The following is a 15,182-nucleotide window of genomic DNA, read 5'->3' as shown; positions in this document are numbered from 1 at the left end:
TGCTTGGCAAGACCCTGTCTCAAAACTTAAAAAATAAAAAAGGATTGAGGATGTAGCTCAATGCAAAGGCTCTGGGCTCAATCCTCAGGACTCAGAAGAATAAAGAAAAAGCATCCCGATACTCAGACTTCAGACTGTAAGTCATTGGAAGGACCAGCGGCTGTTCACTTAGGTCCTAGGTCCACAGAATGTTTTCTTATTTATGGAAAATGGAGTTTCTGGGAACAAGAAGCAGTTCATGGTCAAAAGTCAGCGGGAGGATAAAATCTCTTTGAAACAGCCTGGAAAGGGAGGAAAAGAGAAACGCCCTTTCATCTGTTTGTTCCATGTGCTGTAATAACACGGTGGTTTCAATCACAGGCTGTGGACGCATGAATTTCCTTGTTTGCTATGGTAACATGGGATTCCTGTTTTTCCACCTGTGTTCTTTCTGGGCCCTTAGATTCTGGCTGCAGGAGAGAACGGTGAGCTCACTCCCCATTCCCTCTGCCCAGGTAATCACCTTTTGTCGAGAAGGATTAGGGGGAGGGTGTGGCGAGCCTGTCTGTACCATGCTGCCACTGTTCTGCGATATTTCAGAACCAGATTCACGAGGAACAAACGTGCTTCTCAGCAGGACACAAAATGGAAGGGATGGCGGCAGCATGCCTTCCTGGGCCTGGTAATCCTCTCCCCAGAGAACTTTACACAGGCGAGTCTGAGCGAGATGGGAGGCCGCTGGTATGCTGGGAAGCTCGTCCCCACCCTGCTGAGGACCAGAGACGGGCTGGGGTGATGGGCAGGCTCTAAGTGTTGCTACAGACAATGACAACATCCCCGGGAAGACTCAGCATCCAAGCCCACGCTACTGTGGGGTGAGGACAGGCAGGGCTCCACTCTGGGCCTTGTAGTGTAAAGCGGCACAAATCTGGGGGTGCTAAAGGGTCAGCGCCTCTAGATTTGTATCATGCTAATCCCAGGAAGCATGATTTTCCAGGAGTACTGACAGCAGAGGAGGAGATCTTTGCCAAACCGAGAAGAGGTGCTAAGCTGAGCAGCCTTTAATTTTTTAAACTGAACTGAACTGGTCATTGGTTAAAAAAAAAAAAAATGTTCAGACTGCCATTTTCCTTACTTTATTAATTTTTAGTGTTCCTTCTGGTGTCATTCTCACTCTAATGCAGAAGCAGCTGTGGAGTGGGCCTCAGTTTCCCTGACTTCAGTGTGAGAAGGTTATTTCCAACTCCAGGATTTTCTGACTCAGAGTGACTGGGGTGATTATGTTGTCTCCTAGGAAACAAGGAAGAACACTAGATAGGACACCAGAAACCACTACTAGTCAAGAAGGCAGACTGCAGTAGCATCAACTGGAAACGTCTCTAAGTGTCTCTCTCTTCCCAGGGACCAGGCCAGGGCCTGTGTCTTCAGCTCCAGGCAATTTCTCCCCACCTGCCCCTCCCCCGTGCCCTCCAGCATGGTGCCCAGATACACAGACCTGCTTGGGACAGGGGTCCTCTGGAGTTTTGTGTGCCTGTTGCTTTACATCACGCTGGACAGCACAGGGACCCAGAATGAGTAGGACTCTGTTCCCGTTCTTGGCAAGGGTATGGCCCAATAGGAGAAGAACACAATTAACTAAAAAGAAACATGGATATTGAAAAGGACCCACAGGAGAGGCCTAGAAGAGTAAAGCACAAATGGGAATCTGAGAGAAGCAATCATCATGTTGAATTAGGTTGGATCCAAAAGGAGAATTTTGTCTCCATGGTTCAAGTTGGATTTACTACGGGGAAGTTCCCTACTTGACATTTTCTTTGTTCAACATGTCTGGGTCTGTCCTGCCTCACATATCCGAGCTCAGGGATGTCTTTATCTCTAGAGGAGTTTTGTCATCTCACCAGAATACAAATGAGATATAAACCTCATATTTTAAATTACCCAATAAACATGTTGTCAGTATCATATGTGAACCATTATGACTGAGCCCACCTGCTAACAAATATTCAAACTCTGTAACCAGTACTGTATGTCAGAGGTGCCTTACCTGTAATCCCGCCCCTCCCAAAGAGTATATCCTCCTTTGCCAAGTGCTGGCTGGGCCAGTCTTCCACGTAAGAATGCAGACTGGCTCGTTGGTGTTAAATAAAGCTTTACTTTCACTTTTTCTCTACAAAGTGCTTTCCATCCTCTCAGACTAGGGGTAGTGAGCTAACTCAACTGAATGGAGAGTTTTGCTGTTTCAGATGTAGAGAGGTGGAAGAGGAGAGAGAGAAGCATCTTTACACCCTTTCGTGATAGAACCAGGGCCAAATTATCTGTTCCCCAAGAGCATCCATTACTTTTATTCTGAACAGCAGTCTGGCCTTGGGAAGATTTGTTCCACCTTTATTGAGTAAATCTTCTGATACCTGGGATGGGTGAGAAAAGGTCTAACTGGAAAGACATGAGGAGGAGCTATGAATGGCTCTTTGTGTTTTTCTGGTTGCTTGTTGTAGTGCTGAGGCTGGAACCCAGGGCCTTATACATGCTAGGCAAATACTTTTACCACTGAACTGCACACCCAAGGACTGATTTTTGTAGTGTTTTTTTTGCCCACTGGGGATCAAATGGCCTCCAGGTATGGGACCTTCAAGAATTTTCAGTTATGGCCCAGCTTTGCCATTGAAATCGCATGGTTTGAGCTTGGGCAAAGTTTCTTTGTTTTAGGTTCCCATCAATAGGAATACCAGTAATAATTACAATAAGAACGTTACCCAGTTCACAGGTCTTATGACAAGCTCCCTTAAGGTAGATGAAAGTATCTGACAGAGGCGGCATGTTTGTTCTAGTGAGGCATAAAAGTCTCTGGGCCCCAGTGCCTGGCTTTCAGTCCTCCCCTGCTATGCACAGGTTGTGTGACCTTGGGCAAAGTTACCTAATCTCTCTGCATCTCAGTTTCTTCATCTATAAGAAAGGATCCCAGCACCATTGTCATAAGACAGTTGAGGATTAAAACGAGTTAACTGTTCAGCACTCAGAAGAGCACCTAGCAGCCAATACCATACTATATAATAGGGCTTGATTATGACTAAGATGATTACTTCTCTGATACAGAAGCAGAGTTCTGCTGTGTCTGTATGGAGAGGAGAAAACCACTTGCATTTGCCCTGAACTCTGGGTCCAGGGTTTTAAAAGAGCTATAAAAATGCCAAGTAACTGACGAATGTCTGGAGCCAGGGAGGCTCAACCCTTGACATCCTAGAAAACATTTCTCCACCTTCCCACATTTACCTCCTTGGCTTGTCTCTGGCCAAAGGTCCACACTTTGCATAACATATTGCCTGCAGTGTTGCCTCCTGAGGGTTCTGGCCTCTGGCCAGGTAGGACAGATTTGGGGAGCAGCTGCGGATGTTGTGGGGACATGAAAGGCCAGGCTGACCACAGATATGGGCATCTTTGGTCTTTGAGTGAAGGGGTTGAGTTGGATTCCAGGTCAAAAAGTTAAGATTACTGAACTTGGAGGTGGAGAAAGATTCTTCCTGCTCCTATATCCCTCAATATAGTATACCTTACTAGTCAACCTGAATGAGTCCAGAGATTTGAGGAGTTCCATGGGCTGTCATAGCCTCTCTTCTGATCCTCACAGCCCCCCTTTGTGGCAAATTGGCATCAGCATCTTCAGATAAGAAGACGGAGGTCAGCTGGGAGTGGTGGTGTGTGCTAGTAATCAATCCCAGTTGCTCAGGAGATTGAGGCAGAAGGATCATAAATTCTGGGTTGGGCAATTTAGCAATACCCTGTCTCAAAATTAAAAAAAAAAAAAAGGACTGAGGATATAGCTCAGCATTCCTTGGTTTAATCTCTAGTACAAAAACAAAAGCAAAACACTGAGGCAGAGAAGTTGGGTGGGGAATCTTGAGAGCCCGTGGCTTTCTCACAGAAGGACTCAGAATACTAACTGTTGTCTCACCTCTCCTAGTCTGGAGTTTTTTCTGCTACAGAAAAAACAACTCGTCACTGGCTACAGCAGGTCAAGCAAGTCTGTATCTGTAGATAAAGGAGGTACACTGCACACTTGGCCAGGCGGAGGAAAGAATAAGTTCCAAAGCTTCAGTACGGGTTGGGGATGGATCATAGTAGGGATACTGATGTCTCCCTTGGTCTACTGGTTTCCCCACAACAAAACAATTCTAACAATGTAGATATGGACAGGGGCCAGACCTTATAGACCGAGGAGAACCATCCTTATTTCTACTTCTTGCTTTACCCCAAGGATGAGAAAATGAGGAAGATCAGGCTTCCCAGCTTACATCCTGAATGCTCAGTCAGGACAAAGGCTGGTGGGTCAGGATACAGATAGTACCTGTGTACTCTTCCACAGGTAGAGAGAATTAGTTTCCGTTTAGGAATTCTGCGACTCAGCTTGAGAACTTCTGGGTACCCTCAGAGTAGGTAGAGTATCGTCAGTGGGTTGAGAAATTAATTTGTGGGCGTAACTGTGCCAAAGGTTAGGTGGTTACATACAGGCCACATGAATCTTTGTTATGTGCAGTTGAAAATTCAGCGAAATCTAAAAATGGAATCCAACCTTATTTTTATATGATTTTTAGCACTTCCTGCTCCTGCTTTAAATGTCTTGACCTCATTCTGGCTGCCTCATCTCTAAACGGGGAAATTTAGGCTGCGTCCTTTAAGGTTGTGCTGCCATCTACTGGAAAAATTGTTCGTAGCATGGATTTCGCTACGGATTAACTATGGAAAGGGACTTTAGAAGTAGTGTGCCTTGGGGATGTGGTTGTCCTGGGGACGTTTCAGCCTAGGCCTATGCAGCTCTATTTTTGCTGTTCTTACTCTTTCTTTGATTGTTCAGGCGGGACTTTTAAACTCTGCTCTGAGAAAGATCCATGCTTTTATATTTGCAGTCTGATAATTTTTTTATTACTAATGACCCAGTCAAATCTGAGGAGGAGCTGAAGGCACATTTTAGCAACCTCGTATTTAGAATGACTCATACTTTATATTATATAGCTGCAATTTATCAAATACCTGATCTGGTTCCAGTATTTTATTGTAAATGGCTTTTTGACAATGTCCTTATTTTTTGTTTGTATTTTTGAGATAAGGTTTCACTATGTAGTTCAGGCTGATCTTGAATTTACTATGTAGTCTAGACTGGCCTCGAACTCAAGGTAATCCTTCTGCCTCAGCCTCCGGAGTGCTGGGATTACAGGAGTGGGCTACCACACCTGGCTACAATATCCTTATTTTATATAAAGGTTCAAAGAGAACGTTTCTTTCTTGGAAAGAAAGGCCATGCATCACCTGAATACAAAGAATTGCTTTAAGTTCTGTCCCAGCAGAACACAGTAGAGTTAAATAATTTTTGCCTTTGAGTCGGGAGTGTGTTGGTTTGATTGCGTTTTTGTCATTTATGTTGTATGACCTCCGGCAAATTATTTTATTTTCATTTTTCTTTTTTGGGGGGGTGGTACCGGAGATGAACTCAGGACCTTGCACCTGCGAGGCAGGAGGGGTGCCATTGAACTAAATCCCTGGCGGCTATTTTTTTTTCTTTTGTAAACCCCAACTTCCTTGCGTGCAAAATCTGGTAACAGGTATAATTAAGATTGCGCGCGCGCGCACACACATACACACACACACACACACATTGCACACAAAGCTCTTAGCTGTATCGGGCCCTTTAAACGCTGCATAAATGCGCGCCTTCGGAATAAACTCGGAAACCGTGGTCGGCGGGTAAGTCTCTTTTTCTTGTCCATCCTAGTCTCCCCTCCTGATTCTTAACTGCCACCCCTCCAGAAGCTCAGAATTTCGACTGAGATTTCATTAAGCGTCTATAAATTCCCAACCTTACGACCCCAAGGCTGGCGGGCCAGTGCTTTTCCCTCTCGAGGTCGGGGACAGTTTCTGGCGCGTAGCATGCTGGGGATTGTAGTTCGAGCTCTCCCTTCCGCTCTTAGAGCGCGGTGGAGACGAGAGTTGAGAACTACAGCTCCCAGGGTCCCGCGCGTCCGCAAGGCGTGTGGCCGGCAGGGAGAGCGTTCAAGATGGCTGCGCCCATGCTCTGGGCTCGGGTTGCTAAAGCAGCCAGTAATGCGGCGTTTGGAACTAAGGTGGTTCTGGCGCATGCTGTGGGCAGAAGAAACCAACGCCAGGTACTCTACGGATCAGAAATCCAGCAAATCCGACGTATAAACCCGTTCTCGGTGACAAGCTGTTGGCGAGTCCAGCCCTAGCCCTTTCTCTTTTTTTCGCCGGGAATTGGCCTCGGAGAGAATCGTAGGCAAAAGTATGAGGACTCTCTCTTTTCCCAGGCCGATTCAGGACATCTGGAGCCATGAAGAGTGATCCCACGATCTCTGTGGGCCCGCTGAAGGGGCTCGGGGGGCCCCTGCCGAGCAGCGAGCCTGCGCGCACAGCCATGGCGGCGTCCCCGGTGGTTCACCTGCTGGAGGAGGCCGCCGACCTCCTGGTGGTGCACCTCGACTTCCCCGCGGCGCTGGAGACCTGCGAGCGGGCCTGCCAGAGCCTGGGCCGCGACACCCTAGCGGAGGAGCCCGCGGCCACGTACGTGCTGGACTCTTCCTTTCCTGGTGCTTTGGGGTGGGGGTAGGAAGGAACTCAAGGTCTCAGGACTTCTGTCACTGCCAGGTTGTATTAAGTGTTGAATAGCAAGCAGGTTCAGTTAAGTTGCAGAAGTCTTTGCCTAGGCTTTCCTCGCTCCAAGTTAACTCATTCCTGATCTTGGCTGATCATGGGGAATGGGGGTCAAGAGAGGAGTGGTGCCATGGTCCTGCTGTAGGGGTGGATTAAAGAATTAATCTCGAGGAAACCCTGGTCCTGCCGTGCTCTTTCTAATGCCACCAGCTGTCTGGCAGTTGTGGGTGTTATTTTTCTGTGGATCGTAAAGTTTGGTTAAGCCACACTAGGGAGATCATAGCTAGATTCTAGAGAAACCAGCAGGAGCCCTGGTTGTATTTTTAAGGGACTGGTGGAGCTTGTGGCAGCGAATGTGGAAGGTGTTACTTCTGAGTCCCCAGGTGCCTTATTTTGTAATTTTAAAAGGCCAATTGTGGAGTTTCTATACCTAAATAGCCAGAAAACTTGCTTCAAGCCCATTTCTTCACTAAGTGTATCTTACTTAGCACTCACCCTAAGTTCTCACCTTTGACTCCTGTTGTCTGTTTTGAGTGTTGTCATTTTCCACTCAGGATTACCCTTTCTAGGCCCGGAGATTTAGCTCAGTGGTTCTGCTGCCTGCCTTGCAAGCAGGAGGACTCAAATTCAATCCCTGGTCCAAAAAAAAAAAAGAAGAAGGATTACCCTTTCTGTTCATTCAAATTTGATTTCACCAGGGCCAAAGCCAGTTTGGTGCTAAGAGGTTTGGGGATTTGGGGGCAGCCTGTGAGATTAAAGGAGAAGAACACTGCAGGGTAAAAATGGAAGGGAACCACTTTGAAACTTGAGTTTGTCTTTCTGCTGACAGCTCCTTGGAGGTGAAATGCTCCTTGTGTGTTGTGGGGATTCAGGCCCTGGCAGAAATGGATCGGTGGCAGGAAGTCCTCTCCTGGGTCCTTCAGTATTACCAGGTCCCTGAAAAGCTGCCCCCCAAAGTCCTGGAGCTGTGGTAGGTCCTTGTTGCTGATACTGGATTGGTGCAGAACAAGAGGATTTTCCTGTCCTCTCCTGAATCAGGGGCTAGTCCTTCCCCTTTCCTTTTCCCTCCAAAGCCAGTTCTCCCCCTTTTTTCTGACCTTGGAACATAGCAATAAGAGATGATGAAAGAGTTTAGTAGTGGGACGGAGAAAGAGAGGGGACATGGAGTAATGAAGTAGTATGAATAAAGAAGTATACAGAGCTGAGAGTGCTGCTGCTCCTTAGGCATTCCTGATTCTTTTTCTTTTCTTTTTCCTTTTTTTTTGAGAGAGTCTTGCTATGTAGTCTACGTCGGGATCACAAGTGTGTGCTACCGCACCTGGCTAAGAGTTCCTAATTCTTAACAATGTCAGCATTCCACAGGGAAGGGCTGGAGGACATGGGAGGTATGAGAAATGAATCAACTATGAAGCCCTAACTCTTCTTTTTGGGGGGTTTGGATTATTTGGGCTTACAGCATACTTTTATACAGCAAAATGCAAGAGCCTGGAGCCATACTGGATGTGGTCAGTGCTTGGCTCCAAGACCCAGACAACCAAGGCCTTCCAGAATATGGCGTCTTGGCTGAACTTCACCTGCAGCGGGTGCTGCTGCCACTGGGCCACTTGGCAGAGGCAGAGGAGCTGGTGGTGAGCTCTGCAGCTTTTGGTGAGGAGCGGCGGCTAGAAGTGCTCTGGGCCATTCATACAGCGAGGCAACAGCAGAAACAGGAGCATTCAGGCTTCCAGGAGGTGCCGAAGATAAACCAGGAAGGTAGGGCACTAGGTTTCTATAGAGTGGAGCTGTGGGCTTTCCGTGTACCTCTGGCCCTTCCAGACTCCTGAGATTAGATTTCCTTTCTCTTATATGTCTCCATTTAATTATGGGTGATTCGTGGCAATAAACTGCTAGTTTGGAGACAGGATGCATGACATATACAGGAAAACCTGCCAATTTAGTGGTCAAAAAAGTGGAATCAAAATTGCAAACTATTGGCTGGGGATGTAGCTCAGTGGCACGATACCTGCCTGGCAAGCTCAAGGTCCTGAGTTTTATCCCCAGTACCAGAAAAAGCACAAACAAACAAACAAAAAAACAAAATTGCAAACTATTTACCTCTCATCCTAATTTTCTTTCAAAACAGAAACATGTATCACATCTCTGATACTACCATCTATCCTTAATGTGCTTTTAAGTACAAAATTACAAATAGTTTAGAGTACACTAAGAAATTGAGAATAATTTGTATTTAGAAAAAATCATTTTAAGAGTATATTATTAACTAACCATTCACAGTTATCTTGAAATTGTGTGGCAAATCCAAATAGATCCTAGTTTCTCTTCCTTGGACGGATTCAGTTTTTCTAAATTAATCTCCATCATAAATACTTGCCAGGCCAGGTGTGGTGGCGCATGCCTGTAGTCTCAGCCCTCAAGAGGCTGAGGTAGGAGGATCACTTGAGTTTTAAGTATACCCTGGGTTACATAGTGAGTTCAAGGCCAGACTGAGCTACACAGCAAGACCTTGTCTCAAAACAAAACAAAACAAAAAATACTTGCCTGGGTCAGGAGTTTATCCTCCTGAGTTTTTTGGTTTTCAGATTATATTTGATTTTCTGTTAACAACTTTAAGGAAAGGATATTAGCACTAGAGCCTGTATTTCAATTCCATGTGAAATTTTTGCAAATCCCATGTATTCTTGAGCCAGTTGAGCTGAGAGTAATAAAGCTAAATAAGAGGCCAGGTTGTGGGACTCAGATACACTGTGAAAATCCTGCTACTTCCTGCTGCTTGGCCATGTGGAGGAATGTTCAGCTCTCTGTCTCTGTCAGGGCCCTCTACACCATCACCCAGGCCAGGCCAGAGCCCAGGCAACTTCCACATCCCTCTACTCTAGGAGCTTCCCCTGACCCTTGAATCATTTTAGCTCCTTTTCCCTTGAGTCTGTATGAATATTTCCAGGGACAGAAAATTAGCTGTCTTCTGTCACAGCATATTCCCCCTGTACATTTAAGTTTTTTTGACTTACAGTCTGTACTCATTGATCCCTGTTTTTCTCTCGGTAGCATATAGCATAGGCCTGATCCTTTTGTGTGTGTGTTTTTTTTTTTTTTTTTTTTTTTTTTTTTTTTTTTTTTTCTTTTTATCCCAGATTGGCTTTGAACTCATGGTCCTCCTTCCTGAGTCTCTCAAGTGCTAGAATTACAGGAATGTAACCCAGTGGTTGGTTTTTTTTTTTTGGGTTTTTAAAATTACACATAAGCTTTGCTCTTTGAGGCTATAATCTTCTCCAAAGCATTCTTTGCTGGCAGGTTGTTGGCCTTGGGCATCAACCTTGGTGATCTGGGCCCTCTGTCCTGCATCTCCTGGAAAAGAGGAGGTAGGAAGAGGGATTTGATGGTAAATCCATGTTGTTCTGTCAGGACTGGTACCACTACCAGTTCTCGGGCCAATATTCATATTTATATTCACAATCCAAGGCTTTTGAATTCTTTCACTGTGTATATTAGATGTACTTCATTTCACTGCATTAATGTGACAGCCAGAACTATGGTCTGTGTTGCTCTGTGCATGTGTCAGGCCAGAATATAAAAAGTGCTGTAGAATCATAAGGCTGTTAACAGAGACATTAGATTTGCAGGCTGACCCAGCAGAGTAGGTGTTGTCTGCACACTACAGAGTAATGATAGGGCCTGTCCTCAGAGCAGTTTTGGAGCTTTTAGAATTTCCTTTTGAATCATTCGGTGAGCTAAACGAAAAAACTCATCCTCATTACCTTTTCTCAGCTTTTACAATCCAGCCTGAAGCTCAGAGCCAGGGAAGCCAGTTCTCCTGACTCAGCCTGAAGTTGTTCTCTGTCCCCTGACCAGGCTCCTTCTCTCACAAGTTCCTGTCGTTGCTGATGTTGCTTCGACGGCTTTGGGACTCTGCAGTGAGCCACTTCCTTTCTCTGCCCTTCAAAAAGATCCTCCTGGCTGCCTTGATCTTCTGTTTCCTGGTGGTGAGGTTTGACCCAGGTGAGTGACGGGGGAGTCTGGGGAAATCCCCTCTGCCCTGTTACCAGGCATCTTGCTTTATCTAGGTTCTGAATAGAACCTCAGAATTAAAAAACAAACAAACCATGTTCCTCATTCTAGGAGGAACAGTATATCTAAAAAATGTGTCAGTCCATCAGTTAACACATTCACAGCTGTAATTCATGTGTCTTGCTTCTGGACGGCTCTAAACCACTGGTGACACATGCATGACTGTCATTAGAAGACGTGGGACAGTTCCATCGGGCAGTACAAGGCCCCTGACGGGACAGTCATACATTTTCCACCAGTGGTCCAAGCCTGCAGGAATGTATTAATGTCTAAATGAAATTGTAAATGAAATACTCATACAGCACATTTTAGAAAATGGAAAATAGAGAAAAGTATAAAAGAAATCAGATCTCCTATGTAAGCCTGATAATGGTTCTACTTTTCGTTTTTGTCCATGGTAGTCTTTCTCTATAGAGTAGGCTATTTTTTGTGTCATAAATGTTCTTTCAAGCATGACTTTAAATGGCTAAATATTATTCCAATTTACAAAAAAGACTTTTTTTTGGTACTGGGCATCAAACTCAGGATCTTGTGCTTGTTAGATAGGCGCAGTACCGCTGAGCCTAATCTCCAGCCCTAAAAAAGACTATTTTTTTAAAGACTATTAAGATATAAATTTAGAAAAAGATTTTTTTGAGACAGAGTCCATTATATGTTCAGGCTGGCCTAGAACTTGTGATCCTCTTGCCTCAGCCTTCCAAGTGCTTGGGAGGCCACTAGGTATTGAACAGTTTGATGATGATTTCATCACTTGCTTTGGCAGCACATATACTAAAATTGAAATGATGGTGATTTCATTTTCTGCCTTGCTGTGAGGTACAAATAAATGATACATGGGAATAGCCATGGTTTATTTCTTTGTTTCATTTTTTGGTACCTGAGATAGAACTCGGGACCTTGTGCTTGCAAGGCAGGTGCGTTTCCACAAAGCTAAATCCCCAGCCTAATCTCTACTCTTCTCATCAGTTTACACTTAGAGTTTGACTTAGTTACTTTCTCATCACTGGAACAAAATACCCAACACTCAAAATAAAGGAGGAGCGGTTTATTTTGGTTCAGTGTTTTTAGATGATTTAGTCCATAGTCAGCTGGATCCAAAGCAGGAAGGGCTTGGTGGAAGGGACTGGTGGAGGAAAACTGCTCACCTCATGGCCGTCAGGAAGCAGAGTAGGAAGAGAGGATCATGGGAGGGAGATGTAACCTGGTCTTACTTTCTCTGGAATGTGTTTTCTTGAATTACAGTGATCTTAAATTCACTGAGAATTTAATCCAGATTATATTTTCACTTTTTTTATATACTTGAAACTGGTAACAGTGCCTGCCTCTAGGGAGAATTCTGGGAGACTTTCACTGCATTTTTTATCTTTCTATAACTTTGAAATTCGAGGGATTTAACACTGTTATCTATTTTTGCCTTAAGTTAACTTTGTGACTTTCTAGTGTGACCCTCATCTTCTGACTAGATCTCATCTCCTAATGTACTTTCAACTCTGAACTCCTCAGTGGATTAATTCACTGATGAGTATAGTGCCCCCATGATTCAGTCACTTTCCAAAAGCCCAGCCTGTAAAAATAGGAGCCTTTTGGGGATCATTCTAGGTCTAAAATGTAATAGAGTAATATAACTTTTAAAACTGAAGGGAGCCGGGCGTGGTGGCGCACGCCTGTAATCCCAGTACTTGGGAGGCTGACACAGGAGGATTTCTGTGAGTTCGAGACCAGCCTGGACTACATAGTGAGTTCCAGGTCAGTCTCAACTACATAGTGAGACTCTGTCTCAAAAAAACCAAAAACAAACAAAACAAAACAGAAACTGAAGGGAAAATCAGGAAACCTTATTCTAATCGCTTCGTTTTTGGTCCAGAAACCTATGAACTGAAGAGGTAAAGTGACTAGCCCAGGGTCATACAGTTTGATTTTAAAACTTTACTTTTTTAGTTTAAGGCCAGCCTGAACTATGTAGTGAGACCCTGCCTCAAAAAAACCAAAACCTGGCCAGGCGGGGATTTAGCTCAGTGGTTCTACTGCCTGCCTCGCAAGCACAAGGACCCGAGTTCAATCCCTGGTACAAAAAAAAACAAAAAACAACCAAAAAAACCCCAAACTAAAAATTGCACTTCCTGACTTAAATATTTAGATCTTTCCTTTTGCCTTTCTTATATTTAGCTAGCTTTTCTTTTTCTTTTTAAACTGGAGATTGAATGTAGTGCCTTTACTCTGAGCTACATCCCTAGTCTTTTTTTTTTTTTTTGGTACTGAGAATCAAACTCAGGACCTTGAGCTTGTGAGGCAGGCAGCAGAACCACTAAGCTAAATCCCAGGCCCCCTAGTCTCTTTTAAATTGTTTGAGAAAGACTTGCTAAGTCATCCTGGCTGGATTCTATCTTGCAGTCCTCTTGACTTGACCTCCCAGAGTGCTAGTATTACAGGCATGTGCTGCCATGGCTGGCTCCAATTTTCTTTTTAATAAAGATACATTCCCTGTTTTTTTAAAAAAAATTGGTAATTCAGAAAAAGAAAACCTATAGATGTTGCTTTATCTTATTTTCGAAATAATTAACTTATAGCCAGTTATGGTGGTGCATGCCTATAATCTCAGTGCTTTGGGAGGCTAAAGCAGGAGGATCTCAAGTTTGAATCCAGCCTGGCAACTTAGCAAGACCCTGTCTCAACGTTAAAGTATGGGGCTTGGGTTTAGATCAGTGAGAAGATTTTGGGTTCAATCATCAGTACCAAACACACACAAAATTAACTTATGGCAAAAATAGATAACAGTGTCAAATCCCTCCAAATTTCAAAGTTATAGAAAGATAAAAAAATGCATTGAGAGTCCCCCAGAATTCTCCCTAGAGGCAGGCACTGTTACCAGTTTCATGTATATCAAAAAAGCAAAAATATAATCTGGATTAAATTCTCAGTGAATTTAAGATCATTGTAGGGCCGGGGATTTAGTTCAGTGGTTCTGCTGCCTGCCTTGCAAGCACAAGGACCCGAGTTTGATCCCCAGTACCAAAAAAAAAAAGATCACTAATTCAAGAAAACACATTCCAGAGAGAGAAAAAATTCATATTATTGAGGAGGATGCAAATAACACAAAACAACAATTTGTTCATTAAAACTGCTGCACAGCTGGGCATAGTGGCGCACGCCTGTAATCCCAACACTCGGGAGACTGAGGCAGGAGAATCGTTCTGAGTTTGAGACCAGCCTGGGCTACATAGTGAGTTCCAGGTCAGTCTCAACTACACAGTGAGACCCTGTCTCAAAATAACAAAAAACAAAACAAAACAAAAAAAAGGAACCAATCAACCAACCAAACAAACAAAAAAACCCCAAAAAACGCTGCGTGTAATTCCCAGGCATTAGAGTTTCTGAGGGCTGAGCCGTGGAGCTGAGAGAAGAGAACAGTGAGAACTGTGTGTAGTGGTGCAGCCTTGTAATCCCAGCTACTTGTGAGGCAGAGGCAGGAGGGTTGGAAGTTCAAACCCAGCCTGAGTGACTTAAATAATACCCTGTCTTGAAATAAAAAGGGCTGGAGATGGAACTCAGCATTCCCTGGGTTCAACCCCCAGTACTGAAAAAAGAGGGAAGGAAAGAACACTCACAGCAGTCTTCCCCTTTCTCTGCAGCTTCTCCTCCTTCCCTGCCCTTCCTCTACCAGCTGGCTCAGCTCTTACACTGGATCCGGAAGGCCGTGTTTGCTCATCTCTCCCAGCTCCGGCTGCGTGACTGAGTGGTCTTCCCCATGTTTCTTGGCCTCTCTCTCATTCCACATCTGCACCACAGGAGCAGAGTAGCAGGCCTGGCCTCTGTTGCCAGCTGGGCTGCTCTGGGACTAAGGCCACTGTGTCCTGGGAATAGCCCACTCAGGCAAGTGAACTGTGTGTCCCTGTGGCTGTGCCCTGCTGCTGTCCCCCACCGTGGCTGACTCAGTGGGGCTGAAGGGCACAACTATCCAGAGCAGTACTTCCTACATCCAGAGACCCCTCAGAAACAGGGAACAGGGAAATGGGAACTGGGAAATGTTTCTGAAACATTCCATGTTCTTGCCAAAGCAAGAGATGACTTTTTAGGCTAAGGTGTTAGCAGAGCTGGAAGTTCAGGAAAATCCTAGTTTGGGATGCCCTTGACCTTTCACTGTCTTGGGAAACTTATGTCTGACAGTTGTTCCACAAGATAGTACCTTAACTAGAGAGAGACTGGGGACAACTGCTTTCTTCTCTCCTGTGCGCCTCTCAGAGATCTGGTGTAGTTACTGTGTCAGCCCACTGTCCCATGGTCCTACTGTAGAAGTGAGCCCTCCCGCTGCTCGAACTCTCACTGTTCAGATGGGAAAGGCTTTTGGAACCACTCAGGTGACTACTGTAAGTAGAGTGGGCCTCTCAGCCCTTATCAGTGGGTAAACTGATCTTACTTGGTGCCACTTGGTCTTCAGCTGTTTTCCAGTGTGTCGGTGGCCAAGGCCTGCTCTATTACACTCA

The 15,182-nt window shown here is 44.9% G+C and overlaps 1 protein-coding gene and 1 long non-coding RNA gene across 6 annotated transcripts; one reads left to right on the top strand and one right to left on the bottom strand.

Moving 5' to 3' along the window:
- Positions 1-1,106: 1,106 nt before the first annotated feature.
- On the bottom strand, positions 1,107-5,910 carry LOC117285017. The gene is made up of 3 exons (XR_004516022.1): positions 5,829-5,910; positions 1,475-1,614; positions 1,107-1,269 (listed from the first exon to the last, which is right to left on the bottom strand). It is a non-coding gene; the product is annotated as an uncharacterized LOC117285017 (long non-coding RNA).
- Pex26 (peroxisomal biogenesis factor 26) lies at positions 5,621-15,176 on the top strand. Of its 5 annotated transcripts, none has more exons than XM_010630361.3 (6): positions 5,621-5,715; positions 6,294-6,546; positions 7,466-7,606; positions 8,093-8,388; positions 10,486-10,632; positions 14,331-15,176. In XM_010630361.3, the coding sequence occupies exons 2-6, from the start codon at positions 6,317-6,319 to the stop codon at positions 14,432-14,434; spliced, it is 918 nt and encodes a 305-aa protein (XP_010628663.1). In that variant the 5' UTR covers positions 5,621-5,715; positions 6,294-6,316; the 3' UTR covers positions 14,435-15,176. The 5 variants fall into 5 exon arrangements, with proteins under 5 accessions (XP_010628663.1, XP_010628662.1, XP_010628661.1 ...); XM_010630360.3 differs by lacking the exon at positions 5,621-5,715 and adding an exon at positions 6,002-6,134; XM_010630359.3 differs by lacking the exon at positions 5,621-5,715 and having other exon boundaries at positions 6,002-6,546.
- Positions 15,177-15,182: the final 6 nt, after the last annotated feature.

The sequence above is a fragment of the Fukomys damarensis genome, unplaced genomic scaffold (genome assembly GCF_012274545.1).
Source record: "Fukomys damarensis isolate Sample0158 unplaced genomic scaffold, DMR_v1.0_HiC HiC_scaffold_5, whole genome shotgun sequence".
Lineage (NCBI taxonomy): Eukaryota > Metazoa > Chordata > Mammalia > Rodentia > Bathyergidae > Fukomys > Fukomys damarensis.
This window is presented reverse-complemented; position numbering and strand designations above follow the sequence as displayed.